The following is a 24,120-nucleotide window of genomic DNA, read 5'->3' on the forward strand; positions in this document are numbered from 1 at the left end:
TATATATATATATATATATATATATATATATATATATATATATATATATATATATATATATATATATATATATATATATATATATATATATATATATAATACAGGCATAGTCTATTTAGAAGTTGAAAGTTCTCTAAATGCAATTTAAATGGTCCCTACAGATTACAGTGAGTTGCACAACATATGCCACAAGGAGTGAGTTCATACACAATTATTGTCTGACTGAATAAATAACCCAACACCTTGAGTACCTTTATTTAAATTAATTAAATATCATTGTTTTCACATAACCTTTGAAACTATTATTAGTCAAATTACAGCAGGGATTCAAGGCAACATCTGGTATCATCTATCTTGAACCATTGTTGTAATTTGAACAATAATAATTTCAAAACCTATGTGAAAACAATAGTGATACAGTACTTTATTAATACCTGTACTGTATAAACAACCATAAATAAACATAATCAATGTTTAATTTTAGTTTTTCAATGAGATTATAAATGAATTGTTTATGAACTTAATATTTCTGGTATATGTCACAACTCACTATACTGTAGTACTGTACAAGCTGCTGGGACATCAACAAATCCATCCAACTCACATTTAGAGAGCTCTCAACTTTTAAGTACAGTACTGTGCTGTAGACTGTATCTGGGGGGAGGGGGAGGGTCATCTCAAGTGTGCATCAAACAATTTCTTTATATTTTGTCAAAGAAGATAAATAAACTTCCAATTGCATTTGTGTCAGTGTGTGTGTGGAAGGGAAGAAAATGTCCGGTTTTCGAGAATCACCAGTTTCGAGGACCTGTATCTATACTGTACGTATATGATTCTTCTGGCTCTTCTGCAGATATTCATGATAAAGAACTCTTATTTAATTTTCATAATTCTTAGTTCCTCAATTAAATTATTCCATCCAGCAGTATTGGCTACATATTAACTACTCATTAATAAAATATCATGTTAATACTGTACAGTAACCTCTTAGCATTATTTTGGAGTTAGTGTCATCTTTTCACAAAAGTCCCTCTACAATACATTATTTTATTTAAATTTTTTGAGGGGCCAGGCTAGCAGAGGGTTATTGTTACGAATCATTTTACGAGACACATATATACTTTTAGAGTGTCCAGTGACTGTCCTTTGTCTCTATTAGTTTAAATTTATCCAAACACAAGACAACCCTTACCTGCAGTCTATCCCCATCTCACTGTCTTTCAATTTACCTTTTCAAAATTGGCACAACGTAAAAACAAAATATTGTAAATTAAAAACACCATAGAGTATTTATGCAAACAACAATAAACCAACTAACAACAAGCTGTAACTGATAAAAATATGGCATCTTTGATTAGTATTGTAATTCTACAACAATGGTAATTTTTTGTGGAGGTCTCACATTCACATTTTATTTTATTTTAAAACCTGACTAGCCTCTGTCACACTGAACACATTTCTTCTTAAATCACTTTGACAACCAAGATATTTTGATTCTATAATATCATAAATAATATTATCAACAAAATATGTTGGTTCTTTAGGAAGTCTTCATGACAATTGTTCTCCTGGCATTAACCATTTCCAGTACTGAGCACATCAAGTGTCTGCCATTGCTAAGCACAGGTCTATCGTTGTGGGCCTGGATGAACAATCTCACTTCTGGCTTTCCCTACATATGAATTAGGTATTCTAAATAATGCTTGGCCCATTCTCACTTTTTGTCCAATGTCAACACATATCGTTGTATCTTTGGGAGCTTCAAAGACAAGGACAACGGTTGATCCCAAGTTGAATTCCCCAAACTCTCCTCCTCTAGAAAGTTCAATTGACTTCTCTTTAAAGTACTTATCATGGAAAATACTGCTGTTCCACTTTTTCTCATTTGTATTAAGGTCATCATCAAAGTACACTCTAACAGACCCAACATTGGTAGCACCAACTGCAGTCATTGACAAAAATCCATACTTCCAATGTCCTACATATGTAACCCTTTCATTCAAAACAAAAAGGTTCCTGACCCACGCTGCTATAGAAGGATTTACACTCAACAGTTCCCCAGGAAAGTGCCTCCGAAAATTAACTTTCCAATCAGCACAGGAATGAAAGCGGTGGTAGTCACCAGGTGCTAGGTAGATTACACACTGGTATAGCGTGTTATTTTCACAATCCCTGAGGCATGAACGGTGGAAGCAGTCATCGTCATCCTTGTTCACTACCATGGGGCCTCCTTCACTCCAACAATTGGGACCCAGGAACTTCCGTAGAGGATATGACACACCCTAAAAACAAAACCAGATAATTTAAATACAGTACAGTACTGTATATGGCAGGAAACACCAGTGCTAATATTCCATACAATTACATGTTATCATTATTCTGTTCTCAAATTTCATGTTCATTTTTTATCTCATCGAGTTTTACTGACAAAATCGTACAGTAGCCATCTATTATACACACAGTACAGTATTTAATTTCAAAGAAAGAAGTAAGTTCTCGTATGATTTCCACACAAGAGATAAAGTTTACCTTAACTTGATCCAACATGCCACAGCTAACAATTCCAAAAGATAAAATTCTACCATCAACTGGGCTAACCACTGAGGCAGACATGTCTAGCGGTCGCAAGCCATCCTTCAGTGTACGTCGGAACAGCTCAGAGAGGCATTTGTATTTATTCAGATCCTCTACTTCTGCTTCAGCCATGTTACAACCATAGGTTCTCACAAAGAGACCAAGCACTGACTTCCTAGACCATTCTGGTAACTCAAGTCCTGGAATAGAGTACATGACATACAGTACTGTATTCATTTATAATTTTGTATCCTAATACAATCTATCGACAATCCAGTCTCCTGTAAAGAACTTTACCTTAATAAATGGCACACAACGTACATTACTTTGACACAATACTGATCAGTTAAAAGGCACCAACCTATGTTAATTGTTAGGATTGATGCCCATTCCTCAGGGGTTCCAATTTTAATCGTTAGGTTATGGTGAGCCTATTAAGAAGCCCATTTAACTTGCACCTAGTAAAATCCTCTGTATTTTATTATGGTCTGGAGCAATACAGTATATTGCACAAAGTGTTCTTTCTTAAAGTGTTAATGTAGCTATCTCATCAGCTCCTGTAGTGATTGTTTGGTGTTCTTCACTGTGGTATGAAAAAGTAGTTGTTGTTTATAACCTGTATTCGAGTTGTACGTTCGATTGACTGACTATGTTGTTAGCTTGACATTAAAAGGGATGGATTACTTACCACTGGGAATGATGATGAACAGGAATGATTCGTTATGCAATCTTATCTTATTTTTTCTTTATAAACAGACAAAAATATAATGATATAGAAGAAGTTTAATGACATTTAACAAATTGTTACTTACCATTTACCCATCCCCATGCTCGTGAGAAGGACCGGAGAGGTAATAACTTGTATGCTTCAACTTCCCATTCATCAGCTAAACAGTCACATGGCTCCAACTGGCCAAGTTTTGCTGCCTCCCTCTTACGAGTGTGTCTGTACTGTTGGAATGCAATTAGTGCAAGACCAACACCGACTGGTAGAGGAGTCCAGCGGAGAGATCGGAGATATTGCTTTAAACTTGATTGGGCCATAATGTTTGTGTCAAAGAATACTGAAAAAAGAGCACATGGACATATATTAGTGATAACAGTCATTACTCCATACTCCAGTAAACTACTTCAGAATTTTGCAACTTAAAAACAATGCAGACATAAAACTGAGAGTTTTCTGTCACTGCATTGCTGTTTTATGACCATGTCTCTGACTCAAGTTCTCAGATACATTCTATTCACATCCAGATTAAAGCACCAAGTAAGGAATGTTTCCCCTTATTAGAATTAGTTCACCTGTACTTTTTGCCAAAGTTCCAACTTTTTTTTTCTAGGTCAGAATCTGAATCTAGTTTCAGTAACAATATCAAAGCATCAAACAATAAGGAAAGTGTGTGATAGCTACAAATAAAATCAGAAGTAAGTCAGCGATTGGTAAACGTTTACCTAAGTGCTGCAAGTGATTTTGCCGGCAGATTTTTTATTCTTACATGAATTTTGCTGCTTTTTTTTAAGAGTTTTTTTCTGGGGAAAGAAAACACTGTCACTCGCAATTAAAAAACAAATTATGGTGGAAAAAAGCAGTGTGTTCTTGCTAGAATCGTTGGCAGCATTAATCTACACGTTAACCAAAGTCAGAAACTATCCACGAACAATATGATATTAAATTGGCCCTTTTGGGGATTTTGATATTATAATTTTTCTGGTAGTAAAGACCAAATGCATACATTAACTACCATACCTACTGTACGACCTTTCACTCTAGAACATAAACGCTTTCTCAACTCATGTAATTAACAAAAAAGACAAAGTAATACTTTCACGTAAATCACTTTTATACTTTCTACATCATTCGTGTGTGGATAGGACTTCAAAATCCATGCGTATATCTCCACTTTTTTTTAAGAATATAAAAAATACAATACTGTATAAAGTATTGTATTATCTTAGGTTGTTTGGTTGTTGGGCGAGATTGTCCTTCATTGTCCAATTGTTGTTACTTCTAATAAATCGATCTAAAGTTAGAATTGTAAAAAGACTACTTTGAAGTTACCTAGGCAGCAGCATGTAGGCGAATATACAAATATTTTCAGTGAACAGCAAACAACCAAACCCGCCATCACCTCCCAAGCAGTCTATAGATTTCAAGACTGTGGACAGGAACATATTTATACCATTTACATCAAACTTCGACTATAGGCAGTGACAAGAGTCTCGGTTGTCTTACTAAACACCTCATTCATCGTATCACCTCCCTAAAACAAATATAAATGGACTTTCATCAATACCTTGTCCGGCTTCTTAATACTATCCGCTATAAGTCCTTAATACTGACTATACAGTGGATGTCTTCTTTAAATACACTTCCTTGTATGTGGCCCAACAGTGAAACAATTGTCGTAGGAGAATAATAATCAAATGAAAAGTCTTAATAAATTACACAACGAAGTTTTGTCAAGAGAATTGTTGTTGTTCTCCCTCACATCTCTGGGGTAAACAACAACATTGAAAAATATATCAGGGTTGTGTATTATTGAAGCCTCTTTAATTTCTGTCCATCAGTTTACACACACGTATAAAAAAATTCTTAATCTTACTTTTTGAGTTCAGATATGCATATAATATTTATATATATTCTATATAAATCTATGCAAAGTTATCAAAAGAACAAGTTTTATAACACGTGTATAAAGCTTATTTTCCTCTCGAAGAAAACGCGTAAATTTCATGTAGAGAAAACGAGTATTTTTAACCACTAACTATTTTGATTTGGAATTTAGTAGGTATGTGATTACAAGTATACACTATAAGCTCATAGGTGTATCAGCTCGCATGAACTGGGAAGATTACATTATTATATGTCATTCCTCAGACATAAATATCCCACATGATATGAGTCTTACTAGAAGTTATTACGCGCCTAACATACAAGGTAGTTAATCTCAAAAGGAGCGTACAGTAATATCTCATAGAACCTGCATTGTGCAAGTTGTCTGTATATGCTAGGAAAGAACTGCCCGTTAGATGGTGTAAATATTACATTATTGCCTTTTAAGGGCTTTGCTGTTTTCGTGAGAAGTTCGTGAAAATATTCTTATACTCGTCTGTTTAACGAGCTCGAAGGGTGTGGAGACGAGAGTGACATTGTGTTCATATTAAGTGTATTTCGTTGTAAATAAGGTGATAGGGGAAATGGTTGCAGCTTCGTCTATGTGGCCTAAAGTTGTGCTTTAAGTCGCAACCATCTTGGTATCTACTTCCATCATTATAAATGAGAGTGAACGTCTTGTAATCAAAGGACCAACAGTAAATAATAATAATTTTAGCATTGTGAAAAGAAGGATAAATAACGTAAATAAAGAAGAGCGTGCATTGATTGAGAAAAAATGGCAAGAAAATAAGATGAACCTTTACAAAAAATTAGATGCAAAGCTGATCAATGGTGAAAATGATAAATGCAAAGGCAGCAAAATAAAACGCTTAGCATAGCCACGTTCTGTTGCGTTCCTGGGAAAACTTTATTTTATTTACGTCTGTTTACATTTACTATCCCGTAACTGATGGTGTTGTTTTATGAGGTAAACCAATTAGCAGTATTGGCGTGCCAGAAGCAGAAAACAAATCCAATAAGAAAGTTATCTCTTGAGGTCAACGGAAAGATATAACGCTGTAGTTCCAGAAGCAGAAGAAAAAATAACAAATCCAATGTTAACATATTATTTTATACTTACGATTCGGCAGCACCCAATGTTCGGTTATGTATCTGGGTCCAAACTGGTGAAATTCTATTGTAAGACATGGAAAAGAGTGGAGAGATCTTGTTTTAGTGATGGATTAATACTGGACAGATAAGACACAGTATTTACGTGGTTTCTAAGAATTAACTATAAGTACTTTTTTTCTCCCAGGATAGAGTTGCGAGTCTCCTCTACTTATCATATATACCCAACGTAATGTCTTTTCCTTAATAATTATATGGTACGTGGGAATATCAGTCAAGTATCATATTCAAATCTCTTCAAGGAGGTGTCCCGTTACAATGCATCCCCAGGAGGTATTTGAAGCAGAATTATTTTGATGTGTTGGTGGTTAAGTGATATTTGTACATGTGTGTGTGTGTGTGTGTGAGTGTGTGTGTGTGTGTGTGTGTGTGTGCGCGTGTACGTGCATTTATACATGTTTGTGTACAGTATGTGCGTTTATTTCTACTTATAAGTTACCCATACAATATGTCTGTCACGTTCACTATATTAATAAGTGAAATATGCCCATAAATCATACCATACCAGACATGAGACATAAAACAGACACAAGATCAATAAATACAGACGATAAAAACAAAAATACAGATGAATGAGCGATACTTACCCAAATGTCGATGACTGATAACTTTGAGGTGATATTGTATACTTGACTGAATGACGGATTAAATAGACTACATGTACTTTATAACCTTACCAATTGACTGATGTTTTGGGATGTATTTTTTCTCGGTGTAATAATAAATGATTAAATAATAATACAATAGTTTAGTTACTTTTAGATATCGTGGTCTCGATTGTCCCACTGTGAGACCTCCTACCACTACTTAATTTACTTACTTATACTCCTTCGTTGAGATGAAATTTTGGTATGCCATTGTCGCCAACCTTTCTTTGGTGACGCTAAACAGAAGCTATTTTTGTTTACTTCCTCAAGATGTGATTAATAATGATACAAAAAGGTACATAAATATTCCTGTCACCATTTTAATGTTGATTCTTTAAGTCACTAATGACTGTTGAAAAAGGTTGAATCGAACACCGAGACAAAATTCTCAATATATAGTTTCCTAACTTATAAATTGTGCATTTTTGTGGTCATTTATGTTATTAAGTTTGTTTATATGAATGATTATTTTTCTTACAGCATCTTTTAATAAAAATAATTACAATTAGTATTATCTAAATATTGTCACAGACTAACGACAATCTCAGGTTGAATTAATTATGATAAATTTAAATAATTTTTAGCGAAAGATACATTCCAAAGTTGTTGACTGGCAGATAAAGTATTATAATATTAATGTCTCGTAATGTAAAAAGTTGGAATATTGATTGTGAGTATAATGAAAATAACATCTTAATAGGCTTTCAATTTTTCCCACAACCGCTAAATTCGTTAGTTCTCACCAAGGGCTGCGGGTGTTACGTTAAATGAATTAGTCGACGAGAAAATCGATGTTGTCTTTGCTATTCCTTGCTGAAAACTAGATCAATAAAACGAAACACTCTCGCTTGCCACGCCTAGCATGACGTCAGAAAGCGACAAGCAAGCTCTCGGAATATCAACTGGTAATAATAATAATAATAATAATAATAATAATAATAACAGTAATAATAATAATAACAGTAATAGTAATAATAATAATATTTCTAGATCTCAGGCCACGATGTAAAATCCCCAAATAAAACAAGCTCTAACCATTCACTTCGCCAACACAACACAAACACTGGATGGTGAATGTTCTGGACAACAATAGCTTTAATGAAGGGGAATCAGGCAAAACATCATTAGTAAATAACCACGACAAAGTTAAATAATCAAGATACAATACACATATAACTACGACAGCTACGATAAAGTTATATATTCGAAATATAATCTACAATCACAGCGTAATAATAATGTGATATCCAATTACATGCTAACTGATTTTTATTGAGGAATTGGGTTAAGTAAAGTCGTTCAGTGTCGCATTTTGTTGAGGAAGTTGTGTGTGTGTGTGTGTGTGTGGTTTTAAGAGCGCCGTGGTCTGGTGGGAAGTGTTGTTGGTTCGTGTTAGCCAGCACTTCCTTGTCGAACCTTAAGACACAATTTCACACCGCCTTTGGAGTGTCATCTGTTGAGCTTATGACGCCATATTGTCAACAAACCCTCAGTCTTAATGGCATTCTGGGAGGGGAGTATCAGCTGGTATAAATGACGTCACAGACAAAGGCATCGGTGCATTCTGGGAGGGGAGTATCAGCTGGTGGATTGATGACGTCACAGACAACAACTCCTGCTGTGCATTCTGGGAGGGGAGTATCAGCTAGTGTAAATGACGTCACAGACAAACTCATCGGTGCATTCTGGGAGGGGAGTATCAGCTGGTGTAAATGACGTCACGGACAAACTCATCGGTGCATTCTGGGAGGGGAGCTTCAACTGGTGGATTGATGACGTCACAGACAACAACCCCTGCTGTGCATTCTGGGAGGGGAGTATCAGCAGGTGTAAATGACGTCACAGGCAACAAACCTTGCTGTGTATTCTGGGAGATAATGTCAGGTGACTTAACACGGTTGACCTCACACGACAGGTAAGCGAGGGTGATGACGTCAGTAAGGGGGGGGGGGGAGACGCCAGGCCCTAATTGGATTACGGCTCATCAGTTATGGACCTATTTTCGTGTTACCTGTGACGCAAATATTTTACCACTGACTGACTAACAAGTATAAGAAAGGTGTTTATTAATCTTCAAAACTCCTTTTCAATTGTCAACAAACATGGTAGACACGAGTGTAGCCAAAACAGTTTGTATATATATATATATATACTTGGTCAAGATATACACATAACTCTTTAGCTTTCTTTCTATTGCAAGTATACACAAGTTCCACAACAGATACGCGTAGCCTAGTCGGATCATATAAATACACATCAATCTTTAACCTTTTATACATAAAAGGTATACTAACAGATATACACTTAATTAACTATATAATCGATCTTAAATATACAAGTCAATCATATACGCAGTAGGTTGTATGTCTGAAGCCTAGTGTAATGTACGCGTCCCGGAAAACACTATGTAAAGGTCGTTTATTGTCAGGTGTAGGCCAGTGTTTTAATATTATTTTTCTTTTCAAGCAAGGATTCACTACAGCTGATCCAACTTCACATTACTACCGTTCATTAAGTTAGATTTTCTCACAGTAAACAGTTTTTATAAATTATGAGCAGAGACGCGTCAGTTTTATGGTGAGCGGCGGTACAGCTCGCTTAAAAAATTCCTTTACACCCATTTCAGATGCTAGTAATTTGCTGTAATTTCTATATTTACTTCAGGCTTTACTGTAATTCATCTGACCGTAATTTACTGATACACCTACATTCTGCAAAATCGACACCCCGCTCTACAAAACAGTACTGTATATAACCATATGTAACTAATTCGACGGTGAACGCTTATGCACACCAAATTCCCTGAACACTTGTAGTAATATCTAATTTAATCTACTTTGGGATCGTGTAAATCAGAAGAACTTGTATTTTATCATTATTCCGATTTTTGCCGAGTATTATTGTGCTATCTGATGTTATTATACAGGCAACACGCGTCATTCACTAATATGCCAGATGTGTCTACTTGCATACTTGTCTAAATAGGTTAGTTGACAATAAGAATGGGTGTGTTAGTGATGGTTCTATTAATTGCTAGTAGGTTATCAGTACATGTAAATCTGTCTGTGGGTTAGTAAAGTTTGTAAGTGCATTTATTAATAGTTTTTTTGTGTAAGTATACTTTTTACTTTTACACACGCTAGGTGACTCATTGTAAGGTTGGTGCTGTCATTATACCCTTCAGCAGGTGTGTTGGCCTGCTCTAGACTCCCAGGTGTGTGTGTGGGGGGGGGGGGTAATGATGATATGTAATAGTGTACATATCTGGAGGACATCGGTGGATTTTTATTCCTTGTTTGGGTGATTATAAATCTTGTTTATAGTGTTGATTATGTTTACGTGTTTTAAGCTTTTGTTTACCTGCTTTAAGCTTTATTTTAATAGCAGTAGTGGTAGTAGTAAATAATAGTAGTTTGTAGTAGTAGTAATAGTAATTTGCAGTATTATTATTGTTATTATTATTATTTACAAGACTAACAGTATACTTTCCCGCCAAAACGTCATGAGTGTAAACAAATGCCAATAATATTTGTCTGTGAATCAGTATTAAAATGGATTAGGTCATGGTTAACTGGTATGAAACAAAGAGTCAGCATAAATGGATTAAAGTCAGACTGGGGTTGCGGTCAAAAGCGGAGTTCCCCAGGGATCTGTATTAGGCCCTCTGCTGTTTGTTATATTCATTAATGATCTTGATTTAGGCATAACTAGTAGGATTAGTAAATTTGCAGATGATACCAAAATGGGGAGAATGATAAATTCAGACAGTGACTTTGAACACCTTCAAAGAGATCTAGATACCTTACATGAGTGGTCAGTAGACTGGCAAATGAATTTTAATACTGATAAATGCAAGGTACTACAGATAGGGAAGACGAATACAAACGTTAAGTATAAACTAGGTAACACGGAAATAGAAAACTCAGTTTGTGAAAAAGATCTAGGTGTATTTGTTAGCAACGATTTGAAACCTAGAAAACAATGTATTAGCGTTCGCAACAAGGCAAACAGGATTCTTGGGTTCATATCTAGGTCTGTGAGTAACAGAACTGCTGACGTTATCTTGAAACTTTACCTAGCATTAGTGAGGCCACACATGGATTATGCGGTTCAGTTCTGGTGTCCTTATTATAGAATGGACATAGATTCTTTGGAGAGAGTACAAAGAAGAATGACAAAAATGATCCATAATATTAGAAACCTTCCATATGAAGAAAGACTGAAAAGCTTAGGCTTACATTCATTAGAGAGGCGTAGAGTTAGGGGAGATATGATAGAGGTGTACAAGTGGGTAAGTGGGATTAACAAGGGTAAAATGGAAGATGTTCTGAAGCTCAGTAATAACGAAATAACTAAACAAATGGCTTTAAATTAGATAAATTCCGATTCAGAAAGGATATAGGCAAGCACTGGTTTGGTAATAGAGTTGTGGATATGTGGAATAGGCTACCGAGTGCTATAGTAGGATCGGGGACGCTAGGGAGCTTCAAGACGAAGTTGGATAGGCACATGGAAGTGCTGGGATGGGTGTGAAAGGGATCTGCCCTGTATGGGCCAGTCGGCCTCCTGCAGTATCCCACTTTCTTATGTTCTTATAACGGACTTTTCTTACCGTATAATCCGTTAGATGGAGGTTTCATATATAACGGACTTTCCTCTTCATACAGTCCGTTAAATAGAGGTTTCATTATGTGCTCAATATTTCCTGAATACCAATAATAGGAAATGTGTATGTGGGTTGGAATTTGGGTTTGTGTATGTATGTATGTATGTGCTGATTTGGATGGACGGATAGATTTATATATGTAGGTATTTGGTACTGTGTGTGTGTGTGTGTATTTCCTTCCTAACTGGAGGTGTGTGAACGTATCCGACTAACTCAATTAAGACATGACACAAAGATGAAAATTACGATGTTATTTACTTAGACTTTAGCAAAGCAGTTGACAGAGTACCGCAACAGAGGCTTCTGAGAAATATTAAGGCTCATGGTATCGAGGGGAAAGTTTTAAATTGGATAAAATCATGGCTCACCGATAGAACGCAGAGGGTCAGCGTAGATGGTGTTAAATCTGAGTGGGGTCGTGTAACCAGTGGGGTTCCCCAGGGGTCAGTATTAGGCCCACTCTTGTTCATAATCTACATAAACGATCTAGATTACTGGGATCAGCAGTGACATAAGCAAGTTTGCGGATGACACCAAAATAGGGCAGCAGATTAATTCAGGGCAGGATGCAAATGCATTATAGGAGGATCTAAATAAACTGCAGGGGTGGTCTGAAAATGGCAAATGAAATTCAACACCAGCAGGTGCAGCGTACTTAATATTGGAAGAACAAATACTGTCAATGTATACAGCCTTAACATCAACCTAGAGAAGTCGACTTGTGAAAGAGACCTAGGGGTACTTGTAAGCCCGGACCTACGGCCTAGAAAACAGTGCGTTAATGTTCGAAATAAGGCAAACAGAGTATTGGGTTTATATCTAGAAGTGTAAGTAATAAGAGTGCAGAGGTCTTATTGCAACTATATCTTGCGCTAGTCAGGCCGCACCTCGATTATGCGGTTCAGTTCTGGTGCCCTTATTATAGAATGGATATCAATTCACTAGAGTCGGTGCAGCGAAGAATGACGAAAATGATTCCGGGACTTAGAAACCTTCCATATCAGGATAGGTTAAAGAAACTAAACTTGCATTCCCTAGAAAGACGAAGAGTGCGGGGAGATATGATAGAAGTATTTAAGTGGGTGAAAGGAATCAATAAAGGGGATATAGATAAAGTTCTTATAATATCCGAGCAGGATAGGACTCGGAGCAACGGATTTAAGTTGGATAAGTTTTGGTTTAGGAGGGAGATAGGAAGGAACTGGTTCACAAATAGGGTGGTGGACGAGTGGAACAAGCTTAGCAACTTTGTAGTAAGTGCGGGAACTCTGGAAAGTTTCAAAAGGAGGCTAGATAGATTCATGGATGATAGAGTGGTAGTAACTCTCGACAGGAGCTGCCATGCACAGGCCAACCGGCCTGTTGCAGACTCCTTATTTTCTTATGAAAGAGTGGAAACTGAAGTTGGAATTGTGAAGGATTGGGGGGGTGAGGGGGAGGTGTGAGAGAGGGAGGTGGGGGTGAATGGGTGAGAGGGTTGGGGGAGGGTGAGAGGAGCAAGAGGGGAGGGAGAAAAAGGAAGAGAGGAATGGAAAGGATGAGAGAGAGGGAAGGGAGGTGAGAAAAGAGAGAGAGAGAGAGAGAGAGAGAGAGAGCAACTGTATCCGGCCCCATCGCTGGAAGGGTAGAGAGAGAGAGGGGAGATAAGGAAGGGACCACGAGAGTGGAAGGAGAGAGGGGAGGGAAGGAGAGAGGGGAGGAAAGTAGGGAGAGGGAGTCATAGTCACTGCCCCACATCTCTACGTCATGTGCTTCCCCTGAACAAAGGCCAGACCGCCTCTCTCTCTCTCTCTCTCTGTCTGTCTATTTATATCTCTTTCTACACCTCTCTCTCTCTCTCTTCGAATGCTTATCCCCCTTATCTATCCATTTACGTTATCTTTCCATTCACCTAATTGCCTATTTATCCACGTATCTCCTTATCTCTCTATTTATCAGTACGTCTACTGTTTACCTAATCGTGTATCTGTCTATCTGTTTTGTCTGTCTACTGACTTGTACAGGTGTAGATACTGATACAAGTTCAGGTATACATACAGGTACGAGTACAGGTATACATACAGGTACTAGTACAGGTATACATACAGGTAAATCTATCCCCTGTGGCACGTTCCCCGGTCCATCACGTCAAAGACCACCTACTGTACAACACTGCCCTAGTGAATAATTAAAGTGCCAATACAGTTTACCTGATGCTGGGGGAGGGGTGCTGATGAGAGAGAGAGAGAGAGAGAGAGAGAGAGAGAGAGAGAGGTGTATAGACTCTGAAAGCTTAAGTTCACATACATACATACATACAGAGACTGAAGGACACAGACAGACAGTGACATATAAAATAATAACCTTGAAGGGAACTACTGTCTCACACACTCACCCTACAATGACAGATAGACAGACTGGTGACTTTGACGGTTGTGAGTCATTCATGGCCAGCAGCTGACACACACACACACAGAGTCACCACTTCCATGTTGTGGCCTAGAGGAGAGGAGAGGAAGAGGCTGGAGGTTTGAACACGATATCCTCTTTAATGAAGCCGCCTAATACTTGGTGACTCTTCCCACTAGTAGCTGATGATAAATGTAGGTTAGGTTAGGTTAGGTTAGGTTAGGTTACAGTTAGTTTGGTTTGGTTAGATCTGCTTATGGTCATTATTATTGTTATTATTAATACATGTATTCGTATCATGTTCTGTTTACCTCAGGTGTGTGTGTGTGTGTGTGTGTGTGTGTGTGTGTGTGTGTGTGTGTGCATGACTTACACACACACACACAGATTTTGTTTTTTAGATTGTCCCCGAGGGGCTAGTTTATTTGGCACCCCCTTACATCCTGTGTAAGGTGAAGCGCAGAAGCATACATACACACACACACACACACACTCACTCTGATAGCCAGTCACGTTATTTTGTCAGGGGTCAATTTCCTGCTTGAGTCAGTCAATACGTGCACACATGACTGCTTTGCCAATACAGTATACGTAAACGGTGCACATGACTGCCTTGGTAACACCGATTTGACACACATTTCTGTAGCATTAACACATCCTACCTATTCTTGCTGAGTCATGTGCGTATCTTGGTAGTGGTGGTAGTAGTGGTGGTTGTAGTGGTGGTATTGATAGTGGTAGTTGTGGTAGTAGTGATGATGGTGGTGTTGATGGTGTTCGTGGTGATGATAGTAGTGGAGGCGGTAGTGATAGTCAATTCGTGATGTTTTTTGGTGATGTCGGCAGTGATGGTGTTCGTGGTGGTGATAGTGGTTGTGGTGGTGACAGGGCAAGACGGAGGTAAGGTTATTCGTCGACGTAACACCAGACTTCCCCCCGCATGTAACACGTAATCGGCACCGGACGGACAGACAGACAGACAGACGGACGGCAGGAGAGTCACGAACAGGAAGCCAGGATGAAGTCACTCGAATCCGAGAACATAAACACAAGACTCGTTCTGCTTTGATGATCCGGTTTTGAATTCGGATCCAGGAACGACGAACGATTAGTAATATTTGTCCCATAGCTAAAAGCACCTGAAGATTAAACACCCTAACGCTACCTGAGGGAGAGGGGAGGGGTTAGGTTAGCGTGAGGGTAATTAATTAGCGTGAGTTAAGCTGGGGGTTAATCTTCAGGTGATCCGTTTAGTCAGGTAAAATTGTAAATACAGAGAAAAGTGTAGTACAGACAAGACTCAGGTTAAGCCTTTAGCAAGAGGCATTTCACGCAATCTTGAGAACCTGTGTGTTGTCTCCCCATCCCAACTCCCCTCTCTCACCTCTCCCCACTCCCTTCCCCTCTCCCCATCCCAACTCCCCTCTCTCACCTCTCCCCATCCCCTCTCTCACCTCTCCCCATCCCCTTCCCCTATCCCAACTCCCCTCTCTCACCCCATCGAACCAATGAACCACCGTCACATTATAGTCAGCTCGACTCGTTACGTTCCAATGCAGGGAATATCTTCAGGTCAGGTCTTCAGAAATTTCGTCATTCAGGGGGTTTTCTGTACAAGTAGGAGAACCAACAACATCCTGTGTGTGTGTGTGTGTGTGTATTGCGACAGTTACGCCTCCTTCTCTCCGCTGTACCACATAGTTCTTCAGAAAGGAAAAATGACAACAACATTACACTCATATTGTTTGTTCACTTACTTACTTACTAACTTATTTACTAACTTACTAATGCCTGTTAAGTAGTGAATAAATTATAAGTAAATGACAATCCATTCTCACTGTTCACTTCTTATTTAGGTTAGGTTAAGGTCACGTTAGGTTAGGTTAGGTAGGCACTGCACTCCACTACTTTAATATCCTTAACTCCCGGGTGAACTCTCACTGCACAGAGATCGAACCAGGGATTCTTAAAGGCGCCAGAGTTAAGGTTGCCCGGGACGCCAAGAAACCTTGAAGGCCCTGCTGTCACCTGTATCCGACATAAATAACACAGAGGTGATAACTTCCGACACAGATAACACAGGAGTGATAACCTCGGGATTTACAGCACATAGAGTATATATATAAACACCAAATTCAGTATAGGTTTCAATTCAAATATTTTATTGTCTTTGCCTCGTGGGATTCTGTTGAACAAAAAAAATAAAACAAACAAGAGAAGAGTGAATGGTGAGGCTGACACAAACACACGGTTAGTATGTAAGGTTGTGTGTGTTTGTTTTCGTTTTATGGGTACAGTTAGAGTATGGTCGACATTAAGTCAATACACACTCACAGGTAGGAAGTTAAGTCGTCTCTGATTGGTTATTTGTCACCAATGCGGTAAGTAACGTGGCTGTTGATTGGTTGGTGCTTCCTCGTCGTGGGGGGGGGGGTGTTGTGGGGGACCAATGACAGCAGTTTGTCGCGTTCTAGATAGTACTGATTGGTTCACACACACACACACACACACTCAATTTCAAGAGAATGCGGAAAATTCTATCGAAATTATATCAAGTACACTTCCTCTCTCTCTATCTCTCCCTCTCTCTATCTCTCCCCCCTCTCTCTCTCAACACTAATGACTCATTGACTAAAGCATTACCTGAGGATTACCCCCCCCCCTTCCAGCTAATGATTAACCATCCTAAGGCTACCTGGTTGAGAGGGTTAGGTAATCTTAGGTCCTATTATAAGTTGGATTAGGTTAGGTTTGAATTAAGGTGGTTAATCGTAAGGTAAAATAAGCTGTGAGTCTTAAGCTTCAAGTATTATGCTTGTGTTGTTTGTACTGTGGCACTCGATACCCTTAAGCTTTTGTTTATCTTTAAGCTTTTGTTTATCTTTAAGCTTGTGTTTATCTTCAAGCTTGTGTTTATCTTTAAGCTTTTGTTTATTCGTAAGCTAGTATAACCCATGATATACCCACCGCTAGTATAACCCCATGATATACCCACTGCTAGTATTACCCATGATATACCCACCGCTAGTATAACCCCATGATATACCCGCCGCTAGTATAACCCCATGATATACCCACCGCTAGTATAACCCCATGATATACCCACTGCTAGTATAACCCATTATATACCCACCGCTAGTATAACCCCATGATATACCCACCGCTAGTATAACCCATGATATACCCGCTAGTATAACTAGATATACCCACTGCTAGTGATATACCCATAGTATAACCCCACCGCTAGTATAACCTGGCGATATACCCACCGCTAGTATAACCCCATGATATACCCACTGCTAGTATAACCCATGATATACCCACTGCTAGTATAACCGCGATATACCCACTATGATATACCCACCGCCAGTATAACTCATGATATACCCACCGCTAGTATAACCTATGATATGCCACAGACACAGCGACCTTTACTAAAAATCAATACACTTTATCAGGGAAGGGGAGGGGGGGGGTGGGGGGTGTACCAGGAAGACGAGAAAGAGAGTGGTGGTGGAGAGGGGAGGGGAGAGGGAGGGAGGGAGGGAGAGGAGAGGGAAGGGTGAGGGAGGGAGGGTGAGTGGTGGTGGAGAGGGAGGAGGAAGGGGTTGAGAATAAAGAAGAATTACAGGAGAGAGAGGAAGAGTGAGGGAGGATAAGGCGTGGGAAGGAGACAGAGGGAGAGAGAGAGAAACAAAGGGAGAAAAAAGGGAGGAAAGAGAGAAAGGGAGGGAAGTGGATGTAGGGAGGAGGAGGAAGGGAGGCAAATATATACGGTCTGTGAAAGAGAGATAGAGAGAATCCCTATCCACTGACTCTCGCTCTCTCTCTCTCTCTCTCAGTCAATCAAAACGTAAACAGATAATCAAGAGTGACCTTAATTACTAGACCGTCAGAAAGAGACTGTGTGTGTGTGTGTGTCTGTCTGTGTGTACGTGGGTGTGTGTGTGTGTCTGTCTGTGTGTACGTGGGTGTGTGTGTGTGTCTGTCTGTGTGTACGTGTGTGTGTCCCTTTAATTCACCCGCCTGGAGGAGTACAGATAGATAGAGTATCCCTCACGTGTAATAAACATCCACTAGGAAGGTCAAGACAGGCTGGCTTTAAACTGTCTAAAGAAGAAGACAAACTCGATTCCTTCTGTCTACACTTCCGGAGTACTTGAAGAGAAGACTGGATAAGAACGGGGCAGAATCGGATACACAAACAAACTAATTTAACCTAACCTATACTCTCGTCACCTCATTGGTTAAAAAAAAAATGTTACTTTCACTCAATTTAAATCGTGGTATAACAGGATATATAAATTTAGTGTATAAAAATAAAAACGAAATTATTTGAAAGTGTTTAATTCCTTCAATTGATCACGTGACAGGATAATTTTTCGCTTATTATCATTTGAATTATCTCAATATTAGTTATTTTTAATGTTTTTATGGGATTATTTTTTAGGTGAAGTGTGAATGACATTTATTTACCAATTTGCCACGGTGTCAATTACTGTACGTCAGTGACACCTGGTGAAATAAGCCAATGAATACTAGTTATACACTGTCTATCAATAATACACCTGTATGAATAACACGCACATATACTGTACGTACACACATACACAAAATGGCATAACACAACACACGTACACACAAAACAACACACACACACATACCTGGGAGGATAATAAACCCAAGCACCTGGCGCCCGTGGTGGTCAGGTGTGAGGGTGAGGTGATTATTACAACAGGTGACCGTCGATCAATAGCCTGGTGGTGGTAGTGGTTACTTAGGTAATGGGTGAGTCACGGACAGTTGAGGTGGCACAAGGAGGGGGGAAGCAGGTGACACAAAGGGGGGAGAAGGTGGCACAAGGAGGGGGGAAGCAGGTGACACAAAGGGGGGGTGTGATAAGACGTACTTTATTAAACGGGGGTCATGTCACGGGGTCACACACACCCGATATAAGGGTTTTACATGTTTTCTTTTATTTTCTTAATCCACACAATTGAATCACTCCCGTCTAAAACAACAACAACAACATCATCAACAACAGAGGGATACAATTAGTTATCGGAAACTTATTAATTGAAAGTTGTATTTTACTTAAGGTAAATAGATAAAAAGAAAGGTGCTTAATGACTCTGTGAACGGTGTTTAATGACTCTGTGAACGGTGCTTAATGACCCTGTGAACGGTGTTTAATGACCCTGTGAACGAACTACCAAGGGACATGTATACTAGGTGCACGGAGACACTGTAAGATCATTGAGTTAGGAATGGTTGGGGGACATGAGGAGATGCGGGTACGTCGTAGGAGACCAAGGAGAGGTGGTGGTGGTGGTGGCGGAGAGGGAGGAACCTGTAGCACTGTGTGGCGCCTCACCTTTAAGGCTCCCGTACATGAGCCACGTCCGTGCGATTTTGTGGCGTCGCAAAAAGTCTGGCCCACTCCGTCCTTCATAAGAACATAAGAAAATAAGGAGTCTGCAATAGGCCGGTTGGCCTGTGCATGGCAGCTCCTGTCGAGTTACTACCACTCTCTATCATCCATGAATCTATCTAGCTTCCTTTTGAAACTTTCCAGAGTTCCAGCACTTACTACAAAGTTGCTAAGCTTGTTCCACTCGTCCACCACCCTATTTGTGAACCAGTTCCTTCCTATCTCCCTCCTAAACCTAAACTTATCCAACTTAAATCCGTTGCTCCAAGTCCTATCCTGCTCGGATATTATAAGAACTTTATCTATATCCCCTTTATTGATTCCTTTCACCCACTTAAATACTTCTATCATATCTCCCCGCACTCTTCGTCTTTCTCGGGAATGCAAGTTTAGTTTCTTTAACCTATGGAAGGTTTCTAAGTCCCGGAATCATTTTCGTCATTCGCTGCACCGACTCTAGTGAATTGATATCCATTCTATAATAAGGGCACCAGAACTGAACCGCATAATCGAGGTGCGGCCTGACTAGCGCAAGATATAGTTGCAATAAGACCTCTGCACTCTTGTTACTTACACTTCTAGATATAAAACCTAATATTCTGTTTGCCTTATTTCGAACATTAACGCACTGGTTTCTAGGCCGTAGGTCCGGGCTTACAAGTACCCCTAGGTCTCTTTCACAAGTCGAGAGTGTCTTCTGTATGGAGACCCTTCTTGTTAGTTTAGATTAGGTTAAAAAAAAAAACACACACACACACACGCAAATAATGTAATATCTCTCTCTCTCTCTCTCCTTGAAGAACACATTCAAGGTCTTCCCTACTACTACAACAACTCGGTAACTCCAAGCATAAAGCGGGCGAACGATCGTCTGGCGTAAGATTCGTGTATGTGTGGTATTCCGAGGTGGTGAAGAACGCCCCCAGTGAGAGAGAGAGTTTTCGCTTAGTCACTAGAGGGGGTAAATTGTGTAACGTCTTGAGCTTATTATACTGTACAATGGTAAGGTAACTACTGTAATCTTATCGTAGTATATTATCTCTCTTTCTCTCTCCCCAGTTTTCTCCTTTTCTCCCTCTTCTTTTTGTCTCACTCTTTTTTCTCTCCCTCTTTCTCTATAATTAAAGTTTTCTCTCATTTTCTTTCTCTATTCGCTCTCTCTCTCTCTACACCTGTCTAAACACGTGCACCAGGTAGCTACATGGCCAGGTATAGCCTCATCACAAAGCCGAGAGCCTAAAATGGAGGGCTCTAACCCCTGGAGACTCTTCCTTGTGTGTTTCAGGATGATGTTATTCTCTCTCTCTGCCACACACACACACACACACACACACACACATACATCTTACGGCTGTGTGACCCCCAGACAACACTGTACTTAAAATATGAACTTTTAATACATATTGTAATCATCATGGCAACAACATTACTAAGATGTGTCAACGTGTCACACTGTCCTTAATATAGCAATTTAATCCAACATGGCAATCGGTCCAGGAAGTTACCATAGTAATTCACTTCCAAATAACAACAATAATAATAATAATAACAATAACACAAATAATAATAATAATAATAAAACAGATGAAAACATGTCGTACATATTTGTAACATTATTATCAAGGGGGAAACATTGAATAAATATAAGAGGAATTTATCTATCATGGCCGTTACGTGGCTATGTTGATTACTAAGCACGACCAGGAAAGATTATAACACCACCAGCAGGATACTTTATAAGTAACTTCTCCAACACCAGAAGGGTTAATTTCACCACTATCCTTCCTCCCTCAAGTTGTGTCTGTCTGGTGATGAGCCTGTTTGTATTGTCTATGTGCATTGATTGTATACCTGCACTGTCTACAGGTATACAGTATACACGCTAATTCAATGTAAATTTGCATGACGATTTTACGTAATGTGTTTCTGTCTATCTATCTACATTGTATAATTTTTGCATTTTGTGGGTAATTTATTCAGCTGTAATTCAACCTATATGAATAGACATTTGGTTCGGGCATGAAAGATTGATTATGTACAAGAGTTTGAAGATTAATGTATTTTCAACCATGAGGGAACGCTTATCATGTGCTTAAGTGTGTCGGCTTTTAAATATCAGTAATTGTTGGTAAATTCTAGTCGAAATACACTACTATTGAGCATGAATATAAATGAACTGGTTTTCCCCATGCATCACTGTCTTCATGCATTAACAGCTAGAATAATCGATGACTGAACTGGCGGAATAATGTCTATGCTAAAATGAGACACCTTCAGTTATATTTTATTTATTTTTCATCACCCAAGACCCATCAGTACTGAAGTATGAAGGAAATTGCTGAACGATTTACATTATATTCACTATTAAAATTCCTTGACAATCAAATGCGACAAAATATAACTAAACATATAAAATAATTACAAAGGAAGTGTGTATATAAGTCACTTACACAACACATGGAAATATTAACCATTCCCGTGTCCATACCGTAGGATATAAAATAATCTCTATATCCTTTAAACAGAAAATCACTTAATGCTTGGATATAATTTTCTTCAACTGGCGGGGCGGAGATAGCCACCACGTCTAGCATTACTCTATACTCTTGGATATCTCTGGTAAGTGTTAACTACTTATCAGTGTCGCATATTTTTTTTCGTTTTATACGTATCATTATTTAAACCTGTAAGGATCTCATTATTCACTCGTATATATATATTCATTCACACATATACTTTCGTGGACACTTCACGCACGCACCGGGGGGGTTAGTGAGTATTTCCGTTGGTGTATTAAAGTACTTTCTTACTATTAAATAAATAATCACATGCAGTTAGAGTTCATCCCTTTAACCAGAAACACAAATAAATAAAAACACACCTGTGAACGCCAGTATTATTGTTGACCAGAAGATAAATAATTTGTATCTTTTGACATAGGGAAATCTAATTCTTGGGGATGCCATAGTTAGTCTATATTATTAGCAATGTTGTTAGGAGTCTGCTTAAAGAGTTCAGTTATTGTTAGTTAGCAGGGGAGTGTGTGAGAGACCTGGCACCTTCCCTCTCATCCCCTGCTGACACACAGTTACAGACTGAAGCTTAAAGGGCCTGACTGCGCTGAGTGAGTTTGTATTAGTCCCGCGCCCTCTCTCCCAACACACTATTGCCACTATTTCATTTTCTACCCCTTTTTTAAACGAGAAAAAAATTACCCTAGACATTCATATTATTTTTATTTAACTCAGTATAAAGTAATTAACTTAATGGAATAAATTTGAAATAATATTAGTGACTAGTTTATCTCGTTGGGAGTGGTTAAGTAACAGCGCCTACTTGGCAACTCATCTGAACTGGCGATGGCGCGATGCGTGCGCAGGATATTGATTTTTTCTCCCAAGATGGACAACGACGTTATCAGTCAGTAACATTTGGAATTTATCTTGCTTAGTCTGTCTTTATTCTTATTGTGGTGTAATAAGAGGAAATATAAGGATTAGATAATATGACGATAAATAGAGTTTCATTTTAATAATTTTCAGTCTTGCAAAATCCTGTGGTTGAGGCGCTTGGCGTTATATACAGGGATATTAATTTTTAGGTACACCTGTTTTTGGGGATATTATAATTACTTGTATAATAAAACAATCTAATCATGTGTTCTAGGTTGTCAGACCAAAATCACTTTCTGATAGCTTCTCAGTGTAAGAGGTAAAGGGTTTAAATTTATTACGTCGAATTTCAGCTGCAACAAAATATCAGAAAACCGATTTTTTTTTCCGATTTAATTAGCCACAAAGACAAACTGACCTACACTGCATCTGTCAGTATGTACATCAGGTAGGATCACTTGACATTTGCAGTTGTAGTTTGTAATTTCCGGTTTGTCTTATCTGGCAGGTTGTTGATCGTCCTGGGTAAACAAAGACGCGTGGAGCCTTCAGAACTGGTATTGATTTGATATCTTTCACTTTAAGGTGGTTTCAGCGTAATAGTATAAGACTCACTCCTAAACTAGTCGATTTTATTATCTTTTCCTTGTTTTAATGTTTTGCTACCTCGGGAATATACGAATGCGGTTGATGCATCTCAAAATTCGGCGTTTTTTTTCATTTTTTTCACGTATTCGTTCTAGACAGCCGTTGTTGATAAAGGTAAATAAGTTTGTTTCATCTTGTGTATTAAAACAAAACCATCGTTGAATTAGGTCTGACTTAAGCAGGAGCGAACGATGGGGGTTTGTTTCTGCCAAAATCCAACGTAGGTCAGGTGTGGTTTGTTATCATTTACAGAGCTTCTGAAACACTCGTACAGGTTAATGATCTCTACTTCAGTAACGTGAATGAGAAAATAAAAGAAACAAAGCACCGAATTAATATGAATATATTTACACAGGATTCGTATTGTTCTCGAGGTAACAAAACACATTTCTGCTTTAAGAACTCACACTGTGGTTAGTTCATGGGCCACACTCTCGTATGATAATAACTATTTTTGTTTCAGGATAAAAGGTGAGATGTGAAATGTTGGATCTTGATATATAAATATAATATTGAACTCGAGACATGTCTGAAAAGGTGGCAGACTGGCTGATGTTAAAAAATACCACGGATTTGAACGCGAAACCATA

General features: G+C 38.7%; 1 protein-coding gene across 4 annotated transcripts; it reads right to left on the minus strand.

The window, feature by feature from the left end:
* Positions 1 to 1,224: 1,224 nt before the first annotated feature.
* On the minus strand, positions 1,225 to 22,601 carry LOC121859429 (phosphatidylserine decarboxylase proenzyme, mitochondrial-like). 4 transcript variants are annotated; one of them, XM_042356230.1, is made up of 6 exons: positions 22,372 to 22,601; positions 14,046 to 14,149; positions 6,309 to 6,362; positions 3,387 to 3,638; positions 2,530 to 2,774; positions 1,225 to 2,282 (listed from the first exon to the last, which is right to left on the minus strand). In XM_042356230.1, the coding sequence occupies exons 4-6, from the start codon at positions 3,616 to 3,618 to the stop codon at positions 1,629 to 1,631; spliced, it is 1,131 nt and encodes a 376-aa protein (XP_042212164.1). In that variant the 5' UTR covers positions 3,619 to 3,638; positions 6,309 to 6,362; positions 14,046 to 14,149; positions 22,372 to 22,601; the 3' UTR covers positions 1,225 to 1,628. The 4 variants fall into 4 exon arrangements, with proteins under 4 accessions (XP_042212164.1, XP_042212162.1, XP_042212163.1 ...); XM_042356228.1 differs by lacking the exon at positions 14,046 to 14,149; XM_042356229.1 differs by lacking the exons at positions 6,309 to 6,362; positions 14,046 to 14,149.
* Positions 22,602 to 24,120: the final 1,519 nt, after the last annotated feature.

Source organism: Homarus americanus, unplaced genomic scaffold (assembly GCF_018991925.1).
Source record: "Homarus americanus isolate GMGI-L3 unplaced genomic scaffold, GMGI_Hamer_2.0 scaffold7626, whole genome shotgun sequence".
In the NCBI taxonomy this organism is placed as follows: Eukaryota; Metazoa; Arthropoda; class Malacostraca; order Decapoda; family Nephropidae; genus Homarus; species Homarus americanus.